Consider the following 11,616-nt stretch of genomic DNA (forward strand, 5'->3'; position numbering starts at 1 on the left):
ATTTTTGCTTAAAAAATAATTTAGTTACAATATTGATTACTCTCATCATTATTAATTTATATTTTTATTGGTCTTTTGAAAAGGAAACTAAACATATGTTTTTTATTTTATTTTGTATTTCAAAATTATATTTTGTGAAAAGATGACAAAGTGCCGCGCTTGGGGTATTAGCTTGGGTTTGTCAGGAGTATGTTATTTGGGTCTGCCAGGTGTATGTTAGCTTGGGGTATTCAGACGGAGGTCCCAGGTTCTGTTGATTGTCATGTAAACAGTTTTTATTGGTCGGATGTAGTTATTTCCTGTCCCTTATTTAAAACCGATTTCACCTTTGTTTTATTTACATACGTGTTTCAGGTATTCGACAATCAACATCCTAGTATATTCCTTCAGGTGAGTTTTTTTTCCATTTTGATCATTTTCTGTTGTCTTTTCTCTTCATTAAGAGTTTAACGTGTCCCCTTTATATTGACAGAAACAGATTTTTTTTTAATTTCCATAACTGAATTATAGATTTTTAAATATTTTTGTTTTAATTATTATCAGAGACATATGATACGTATTATATGTCTCTGTTATTATTAAAACATTTTTGTATTTGTTTATCAATCTTTCATATGTTTTTTTTTTAAATAATGTATATATAGAACTGTTATACACATTGAAACTTGAACAAAATACTTGAAGATAATAACCAAAATAATATTCGCATTATCTAAATAAGTTTTAAAGAGATTGTATTTTATTCAAACAAATAAATTGAAGTTTTTAACATTTTGAAATGTTTTGCACTCGTATCTCTTATTTTTTACTGCTAACATAAAAAGAAGGAAAATACAGCAACAGGATAAAAATAATACTATCATAATGTAGAAATTAATTGACTTGCATTAAGTAATTAAATTATGAAAAAGTCCCAATTTTTTTTTATACCGTTTTTTTCTGAAACAGGAAAGATATTTTTATATATTCAATTCTATTTATATATGTAAGTCCTCTTTTAACCCTTGCATTGTTCGAGAACTGCATTTTTCGCACGCTCTTAAGTCAAAATAATCTTTGAATCTAAAATGATTGTGGGAAAATCAATAACTTGAAAACATAATTGATATGTAGGTAGCCGAATTTTCTATTTCAGATTTTGAGGTTGTAATGTTACAAAATCTGGTTCTATTATTCAAAGTGGCAATATGGAACAAAAAAATAATTATAATCGTGTCGTAAATATGTTAAGTTTTAGTTTTATATAAAAGAAAAGCATCATAATTATAAACTGCCGAAATTATCATAAAAGAGTAAGGTTCAGAGATATTGTCCAACTGTGATAAACCATAGAAACAGCTTCGTTTTTTTCCTTCGTTCCCTTTAAATTTGAAGTTGCCGTAATAAGGTTTAATAAATTTATTCATAAAGTAAATTAGTGATTCAAAATCAACATGATACAATTATCAAATAATTTTGATAAATAACACTCTTTAATTTTATTGACCACGCAGAGGGCTGAGAAATATACGTTTCTGGTCCCAGATAGTATTCTATTCCAAGAGCCTGATAAAAGCGGTACATTAATTTGTTATCTATCGAATTGTCGCCAACTTTTTTTTTTTTTTTTATGTAAGATGCAACTCGAATTTAGACGATATTAAAAAAGAACGAAAACAAAGAAGAATCAAGATCCCTAAAAAGAATTGCAAAAAAAGATAGATTTAACTTAATAGAACTTGCTACACGTTTCAAAGTCTTATAGTATTTTTGTAATTTACATATATATAAACATGTATTTTGTATTTTTCAATAGGTTCTTTATATTCAGCCATTATGGATCTTCCACGCGACAGTTTCTTCCAAAAGTGTGACGACATGATGGCAGCCTTATTTGATGATGATGATTCTGGTCTTGGGATGGACTTTGATTTCAGAAATGTAAGTGATTATCATACTAATATTGCATGTTCTCAGGATAGTAAAACACCGACTTAAACGTAGTCTGATTTTTTTTTTTTTTTTGAAATTCACAGGAAAACTAAACAAATATAGAAAAAAAAGATATGGTATGTTTGCCAATGAGACAACTCTCTAAAAGAAATCAAACGACACATAAATTACCAATTATAGGTCATCGTACCGCCTTCAACAATGAGCAAAGCCCATAACGCATAGTCAGCTATAAAAGGCTCCGATATGATAAATGTTTTAACAATTCAAAAGAGAAAACTAGCGGCCTAATTTATGTACAAAAAATTGCAATTCGTAATGTAGAATCAAGTTCATATTACCATAAAAAGGAATCAAGTTCATATTACCATAAAAAGGAATCAAGTTCATATTACCATAAAAAGGAATCAAGTTCATATTACCATAAAAAGATAAAATGAGAATTGTTTTGTCTTCAGATTTACTAGAAAAATCTATGTTTCCACATATGACTTTACTTCGTAACATTGAAAATAATATCACAACATACCAACCAAGTATCAATACGTTAAACTCAACTTGCTTGCTTAATTGTTTTTGATAAAGTGAATAAAAAAAGCAAATATTACATAAACGAAAGAAAGTGTCAATGAAACAACTAACTTTAATAATACCATCTAATAAAAATGAAAATGACAAATACAAGTACTTGAAGACCTTGGAGATTTAGAGGACAGAGACATTTAAGCGCCCTGACTGAATGAAATATACGGTTTTTCAGTTGAAAAACCCTCTTACGAGAAAATTAATGAGTTTCAGATTTAAAATTTAAAACAATGACCTATTTACATATGCTTGAAGTTTTCGCTATAATACTTAATATGATAATATCCTTTTATTTTCTATTAGGATGGCGCCATTTCACCAGCCAAGCCAGCAGACAAATCACAGAAGCGTCAGAGGAGGTTCTCTCCAGAAAGTGGTACCTACAGCAAACAGAGCCATGATCTTAAAGCAGCTAGATCGGAGGTAGGTATCGTTACTAAGTAACTTCACCTTTAATTTACACTATTTGTAGAATGAATATAGCAGCATAGATTTTTAAGACCGAATTGTTTTGGGGCTGCATTATTTTTCACCAAATTTTAAGTTTACTTCAATTGAATTATATTTTTTAAGAGCTAATAATACATGATAGTAAATGCATTTTTTTACATTGTAGACCCTAGCTACTGAACCTATAGCAGATGGTGACATGATTGGAGACGGTTCCAGAAACTGTCGTCTGCCTACAGTGTTTGATTCCCGCCATGACCTCAAATGTATTTCAGCAGATACGGTAACTATAAATAAATTATTTTAAATAGTTTTAATAATTAAACCATAATTTGGGAATCAGTTTTTTTGACATATTTGCCACTGGAAATTGATCAACTAGCAATCATTGAATTTATCGATTAAACATAACGAGATATAGGAAGATGTGGTGTGAGTGCCAATGAGACAACTCTCCATACAAATAACAATTTAAAAAGTAAACGACTATAGGTTAAAGTACGGCCTTCAACACGGAGCCTTGGCTCACACCGAACAACAAGCTATAAAGGGCCCCAAAATTACTAGCGTAAAACCATTCAAACGGGAAAACCAACGGTCTAATCATTTTCTATTATAATAAATGGAAAAGTTACAGATCTAAAGATGAATTTAATGTTTTGTCAAGTTTTAATGACCTGGCACATATAACCTAAATAATAATTTACTGTATTTCTGTAACAGCTAGCCGACGTCATTAGAGGTTCACACAACATTGGTAACTACTCCATAATTGACTGCAGATATCCGTACGAGTTTCAAGGTGGACATATAACAGTAAGTTTTTATATTTGTAATATGTATCCATATAGTTTCCTTGTTCAGGAAGAAATATCGTAAGAAGTTCTTACAAAAAGTGAACATGCATATAGAATAGAATAGAATCGAATATCTAATTTCCCAAATACAGGGCCTATAAATGGCATAAAATCAGATACATTTTATTGACATAATTGGTAATTACAACAATAAATCACAGTGTTCATGTAAATGTATATTGGCATTGGTCAGGATCAGAGCAAAAGACTATAAATATATTGTGAATAAAAGAATAAAATTACATGATATGAATTCATAATCCCTTCCCCTGGATCCGCCACGTATAAAAAAGAAAGATGTGGATATTGCTCAATGAGACATCAAGTAAAAACGAGAATAAAACTCAAGGGACAGCTAGAGATCAACATATTGTCTCCTAGAATAAATAAACAAATGTCTATTGAATATGTCAAATTCTAAAACGCTCCGAAACTTTTTTTTTTCTTTTTTTTTAATTAATTTTAACATAGACTTTCAACAACTATCAAAACTCTATTAACACCCATTAACGCTTTCTTCAAATGATATAAATAAAAGCCTGCTGTATTTGTATTGTATGTATGAGTTGTTCCTATTCTTGTGCTATGTCGTAAAATGACAAATTAACATTTTAGAATGCAGACAACATGTTTAAGCCAGAAGACCTCGGCCGTCTGTTTACCAGCACATCGCCTTCAGTGTTGATCTTTCATTGTGAATTTTCCATTGAAAGAGGTCCAGCTATGTAAGTACCATTTACAATTTATACACGTAGACTTGTTTATGTAGTATTTATGAATGTACTTGCTACTTAATTGTAACGCTTTGAATTGACCAGCAACTAATAACAACCCTGCAACATAAATCTTTTGTTTTCTTATTCCTTTGAAAACTTTAAAAACAATCTTAATTCACCTCTTACAGCTAGTTAAACTATCTATTTGGAAAATAAAGTATTTCCCCAAAAGAAGCATTTCTTATCACTAAAGTTTTTGTCGATGTATTGATATGGATAGGACATTAATTAATTCTGAGTGAGTTTGAATAATAAGTTTCCGGATTTCCCACCAATAATCTCATTGCTAAACAAACTTTCTTTAAGCCCACGAAATTATAAAAAATCCAATAGCCATCACTTTTTGGTAACATCTCCGTTGGTTATAACATTCAGAGGTTTGTCTTTTTTTTTTGGTCCAAAATATGATATTTTTTTATTACAATGTAGTTACTAACTTTTTATATTTCATGTAACATTTGTTTTCAAATTGTAACTCTCTTTTATAAATTGTCTTTTTTCTTTCTTTATAGGTGCCGCAATCTTCGACAGAAAGACCGAGAGACCAACGGTGATAACTACCCTCATCTGTTTTACCCTGAGATATACCTTCTACAAGACGGTTACAAATCATTCTATCAGACATACCCAGTAAGTTGATATACATGCAGTTTTGAATATAATTTTTGAAAAACCTTAAACGTATACTTTAATTTAATTAAATAATCTGATTATGCGATATGGGTGCTCATTGTTGAAGGCCGTACGGTGACCTATAGTTGTTAATTTCTGTGTCATTTTGGTCTCTTGTGGAAAATTGTATCATTGGCAATGAGTTCTCCGGTCAGTCTTGAAATGTTTTGGACTGGCAATTCACAAACGGATAATGAGAATTAGAGGAATTATGAACTATATAATGCCAAACTGGTTCCCGAGTAAAGATTGTCCAGAAGTCAAAGAAAATAAACGCTCTTTACTTTTTGATCTCCTAGAAGATATGTCTAGATATTTGAATTACGAAGATGGCTTTGATTTAAAAAAAGTTAAAACAATTGTGAGCCAAGTTGAAATTTTGCACTGATTGAGCACTGAATATGTATTGTATAAGCTCCGGAAGTCTTGCGTACTTAATCTAAACAATTATTTGAAACTTTTTTTGTTTACAACATGCATTATATATTCTCCTTTTTTTGCAGGAACTATGTACTCCGGAGGGCTACCTGCCAATGCTTGATAAGAGCCATGCCTCCGATCTACGTCACTTCCGTGTAAAGTCCAAGTCATGGTCTGTTGGTCAGAAGAGTAAACCAAAGAAGCCTGTCCGTTTGTTCGATTGAATTGATTGAATTGTTAATAATTGTTATATATTAGACATAGTCTGTTTCGTTATAGATATTTATATACAAATTAATGCTATGTAATAATAGTGCATATATTTCTTTATAATAATAATTTAAAACCAAATCATACTGTGTTTGTGTGTTTTCATTGAAAAATCCTTTTCATAACTTGGCCTATGTCTAGTACTTAAGCAGGTGGGGTTCGTGTTGCTTAGTCTTTAGTTTTCTATGTTGTGTCTCGTGTACCAATCCTTAGATATAGGAAGATGTGGTGTGAGTGCCAATGAGACAACTCTCCATCCAAATAACAATTTAAAAAAAAGTAAACCATTATGGGTCAATCTACGGCCTTCATCACGGAGCCTTGGCTCACACCGAACAACAAGCTTTAAAGGGCCACAAAATTACTAGTATGAAACCATTCAAACGGGAAAACCAACGGTCTAATCTATATATATAAAAAAAAAAGCTTGTCTGTTTTTTTTTTTTTTAGCCATGGCATTGTCAGTTTATTTTCGATCTATGGGTTTGACCATCCCTCTGGTATCTTTTGCCCCTCTTTTAAGCAATTCCAAGTTAAATTACAACTACAAGATTGAATATAATGGTTAGTTGAAACCATGCAACAATTTTTATATGTGGAATTGTTATTTTGATAGTGAAAGAATTGGGGTTTGGATATTCCTTTGATATCTGTCGCCTTTTATTTCAGTAGAAATTATCTTATTTGCTCTGGTAATTTTGAATGTCACCAGACACTATCAACAGAAGCTATATCCAAACCCAATTAAAGATTCGTGACGAGAAAAGCTTACTATTTCACTATATGGAATTATCCATCTGATTTACAATTAAAAAAAAATCATCATAGTAATGGCGTAAATGAGAGATAGGTTGACACATAATAATTATAAACAACAAAGGTTTTTTGCATATTTATAAAGTCAGCCTAATTTTCAAACGAACATATGGAGAACTGTCTTATAGAGGTTGTCTTTTTTTTTTTTGGACAGAAATTCGGTTTGTTTTGTGCAAAAAATAGATCTGTAGATTTCTCGTTTCGATCCTTTTACATGCGTCATATCGGAGACCTTTTATTACTTCCTATGTGGTATTTCTCTAAATCGATTTAATGTTTTATCTTGTTCATACGACTTTTATCAGTAATGTTGCACACATCTTAAGTCTTTGGTACATGATCATATATATAAAACAAGAATGTGTCCAAAGTACACGGATGCCCCATCCGCACTAACATTTTCTATGTTCCATGGACCGTTAAAATGTGGAAAAATCTCTAATTTGGCATTAAAATTAGAAAGATCATATCATAGGGAACATGTGTACTAAGTTTTAAGTAGATTGGACTTCAACTTCATCCGAAACTACTTAACCAAAAACTTTAACCTAAAACGGGACAGATAGACGGAATAACGAACGGACTACTGGAACAGACGAACTGACGAACGAACGGACGGACGCACAGACCAGAAAACATAATGACCATAAATGGCACACAAACATGGGACATAAAAACAGCTTGTCACGCATACAAAATCGTCCGTGAGTCAATCTCACATTACATTCGTTGAAAAAATGATTCAATATACCAAACATATTGTTGATGACAATATAATAATGATTATTGTATTTAAAGTGTCACATTGTCACATTGTCAAATGAACAAAATCAAAGATGAATACTTGATAGGGAAAAGCAACGGTTACCACTAAATGAAATATAGCTGTGTTAAGTTTTACTTTCAGACACAAAAACAACGAAAGTCATTAGTTTATAATAGCATGTATTTTTTTTACTAAGATAGAACTATTGTTAATGGTTTGTGCGTGCATAAATGGTTCCAATTATTCTGCTCCAGACATGCATTTGGACAATCAATGTCTCTCAGTCAGTGATGCTCGAGGCAACATATTGGAAATTATGAAAATAACAATTGTTATCATTGCAATGCAGTAAAGAAAAACAACAGCAAACCAAAACCCAGCAATAGAAACCAGGCGAAAACTGTTTGTTACACATAATAATTATTTTTTACTCTTCTTTTGATTTTCACCAACAAACTATACTTTATAATTATTTCTCCCTTGTACGAGTATCATTTTGAGTGATGAAAAAATATTGAAGCTATAAAAAAAACTAGAGGCTCTTAATCCTGAAACTTTGTTGTCATTATTTGATACTTATGTAGCAAGTATATTGAATTATTGCTCAGAAATATGGGGATTTCATATGGCACCAAATATCGACAAAGATCATTTGTATTTTTTAAAAAGTGTTCTTAAAGTCAAAATGAGTGCTGTAACTAATATGATTTATTGTGAATTAGGTAGATTGCCTATGTGCATTGAAAGGCAGTATAGAATGGTCAAATACTGGTTAAACATTTTGAGTACAGAAAATTGTATATTGAAGAATTGCTATGATGAGATGTGTGACAGAAGTTGTACAAAAAAATTAACAAAACTGGTGTTGTAAAAAATAGAGATATTTTGTTTAGATATGGATTTAATTATGTTTGGTTAAACCAAAGTGTAGTTTGTAAAGATATTTTTCTATCAAAATTAAAAGAAAGAATGCTTGGTGCATTCATTAGTGAAGTAACTGTGTTTTTTGAGAATTCAAATAAATGTTATTTGTATAGATACATGTATAGTACACATGCACTACAATTTTATTTAGATAGACCTGTAAGTAATATACAAACCATACATTTGTAAATATCGTATATCAGCTCATATAGTAAGCATAGAAAGTGGCAGATATTATAATGTTGATAAAAATAATAGACTATTTACATATTGTTATACTAGCTCTATTGAAGATGAATACCATTTTATACTTGTATGTAAAAAATATAGTCAAATTCGAGAAAAGTATATAAAAAAGTATTATTGGGGAAATCCTTCTACATACAAACTTATCCAGTTGTTGTTATCTCAGAAATATTAAAGAATTGAATAACTTAGGTATATTTCTAAAATCAGCAGAAAAACTTAGAACTTAATTGCAGTAACTAGTATACATGTATTTGTTCTCACTTTATTTAAGTATTATATCATTCTCCGCACGTATTTCGTATTTTGTATTATGTATAATGTATTATATTTTCTTTCATGCACACCTTTATATTTATATATATTACATATCTCTTGTAAAATTCTTATATTGGTGTAAAATTGTGTATATGTATCCTATAAAATGTATTGCTTTCGGAATAAAGTATTATTAAGAGCCTGTGTCGCTCACCTTGGTATATGTGCATATTAAACAAATTACACAAATGGATTCATGACAAAATTGTGTTTTGGTGATGTTGATGTGTTTGTAGATCTTACTTTACTGAACATTCTTGCTTCTTACAGTTTTCTCTATCTATAATAAACTTGGCACTTCTGTTACAGAGAAAAATATTTTGTAAAAATTTACAAAAATGTACCAAATTAATGAAAATTGACTATAAAGGGCAATAACTCCTTTAGGGGTCAATTGGCCATTTTGGTCATGTTGAATTATTTGTAGATCTTACTTTGCTAAACATTACCAATTGGGGGGCATCAACCCAACAACCAGTCGTACAATTCATGTGAAAATTTCAGGGCAGATAGATATTGACTTGATAAACAATTTAACCGCTTGTCAAATTTGCTCTAAATGCTTTGGTTTCAGAGTTATAAGCCAAAATCTACATTTCACCCCTATGTTCTATTTTTAGCCATGGCGGCCATCTTGGTTGGTTGGCCGGGTCACTGCACACATTTTTTAAACTAGATACCCTAATAATGATTTGGGGTAAGTTTGATTAAATTTGGCCCAGTAGTTTTAGAGGAGAAGATTTTTGTAGAAGATTACAAAAATTTTCGAAAAATTGGAAAACAATGACTATAAAGGGCAATAACTCCTTAAGGGGTCAACTAACCATTTTGGTCATGTTTACTTATTTGTAGATCTTACTTTGCTGAACGTTATTGATGATTACAGTTCATCTCTTTCTATAATAGTATTCAAGATAATAACCAATAACGGCAAAATTTCCTTAAAATTACAAATTAAGGGACAGAAACCCAACAACCAATTGTCCTATTGATCTGAAAATTTCAGGGCAGATATATCTTGACTTTGGTTTCAGAGTTATAAGTCAAATCTTCATTTTACCCCTATGTTCTATTTTTTAGCCATGACGGCCTTCTTGGTTGGTTGGCCAGTCACCGAACACGTTTTTTAAACTAGATACCCCAATGATGATTGTGGCCAAGTTTGGTTAAATTTGGCCAAGTAGTTTCAGAGGAGAAGATATTTGTAAAAGTTAACGACGACGGACGACGGACGCCAAGTGATGAGAAAACCTTATAAAAGAAGCTTTGTGAAACTGTCATTAGGCTTATAATCGTGTGCGTCAGCCGCGTATTTTGCATTCCGAAGACTGACGCTCAAATAAAAAGAAATAAAAAGGCCAAATGAAACACGGAGTTGAAGTATATTGAGAACAAACCATTCCATCAGGTTATGTACTATATTCATGTTGTATAAAAGATTAATATGAGAACAATTATAAAAGTTTAGACACCACAGCTTTTCGTATTTAATTTCTGGATTTAAATAAAAATACTAGTATTGTGTTCCTTCATTTTCTTATAACACATTGTCAATCATTTTTTGGCATATTGTAAAAATGGCGTTGATTTTAATGAAGGAACTTTTCGTCAAATTATTCATGCTATGGTCAGTCTTGTACAGATTCGTTATAAAACATTTATAATATCCATTTATGATTATTATGACGATTGATTAAATATGTTATAACCATATTTGTCCTCTTAGATTCCATTATGACATTAAATCGGGTGTAAAATATCTAAATGATTCTGTTTCTATTACTTTCCCAGATTTCTAGCTAGAACATATCTTCTTTTTGTTGGTTCTACAACATTCCAATATTTCTAACAAGGACGTATCTTCTTTTTGTTGGTAAGTTAGTTTTTTTTTGTTTGTATGTTTTAAGAAGGACGCCAACTAGTTCAAAAAATACATTTCTACTCCTTGTATATCATCATTTATTTTTCCCTATTTATAAGTACAATATTTCTAACGATACGCGTACAGTTACCTCGATGAAAAAAAATTGCTCAAAATTTTACAATTGAATAGTCACAATGATAAACTGGTTATTCCAAAATATTAAAAACTGTTTGATAAATGGACATTTTCTCAATTTTTTTACATCCTTTTCATCGAAATCTGTCATTTTTTTCTTTCAATTTGTGCCCTTCTTTGACCGACTGCTTTTGCTTTGCAACTTCCGCCTATGGACACGGACAATGATTCCTCACGATGCAGATAACAATTGCACACTTTCTACAAGAGCCAACCGTGGCTGCAAATTTATACATCCCGAACATCAAAAAGGACATCCACTATGGCAATGGATTTTACTGTCTATCTGTTTAGTGGCAATGTTGACTAGAGTATAGAAATGTGGTAACCTTGATTCTCTTCCGATCGATCTTGGGGATCATTTAAAGCTTGGAAACGAAATATAGAGTGGATAAATACTGCTATCAAATAAGGCAGTATATAGAATGGATAAATACTGCTATCAACTAAGGCAGTATGGTAGACTATCTATTTATTCCGTTGATATTTTTTTCTCACTTTTTTGCAGATTATTCTGGTTCCAAA

The 11,616-nt window shown here is 31.0% G+C and overlaps 1 protein-coding gene across 2 annotated transcripts; it reads left to right on the top strand.

Moving 5' to 3' along the window:
• Positions 1–287: 287 nt before the first annotated feature.
• Positions 288–5,918, top strand: LOC143070883 (M-phase inducer phosphatase 1-A-like). 2 transcript variants are annotated; one of them, XM_076244993.1, is made up of 8 exons: positions 288–390; positions 1,796–1,920; positions 2,821–2,940; positions 3,134–3,250; positions 3,691–3,783; positions 4,440–4,549; positions 5,113–5,230; positions 5,776–5,918. In XM_076244993.1, the coding sequence occupies exons 2-8, from the start codon at positions 1,816–1,818 to the stop codon at positions 5,914–5,916; spliced, it is 804 nt and encodes a 267-aa protein (XP_076101108.1). In that variant the 5' UTR covers positions 288–390; positions 1,796–1,815; the 3' UTR covers positions 5,917–5,918. The 2 variants fall into 2 exon arrangements, 1 of the variants encoding a protein (XP_076101108.1); XR_012976754.1 differs by lacking the exon at positions 4,440–4,549 and having other exon boundaries at positions 5,776–5,890.
• The last annotated feature ends 5,698 nt before the right edge of the window (positions 5,919–11,616 follow it).

This window comes from Mytilus galloprovincialis, chromosome 4 (genome assembly GCF_965363235.1).
Source record: "Mytilus galloprovincialis chromosome 4, xbMytGall1.hap1.1, whole genome shotgun sequence".
NCBI classification, from domain to species: domain Eukaryota; kingdom Metazoa; phylum Mollusca; class Bivalvia; order Mytilida; family Mytilidae; genus Mytilus; species Mytilus galloprovincialis.

Coding starts and splice junctions, on each gene's coding strand:
- LOC143070883 (XM_076244993.1), top strand. CDS start 1,816: ATGGATCTTCCACGCGACAGTTTCTTCCAAAAGTGTGACGACATGATG. Junction 3,251..3,690: donor AATGTATTTCAGCAGATACG/GTAACTATAAAT, acceptor TTTCTGTAACAG/CTAGCCGACGTCATTAGAGG. Junction 5,231..5,775: donor CATTCTATCAGACATACCCA/GTAAGTTGATAT, acceptor CTTTTTTTGCAG/GAACTATGTACTCCGGAGGG.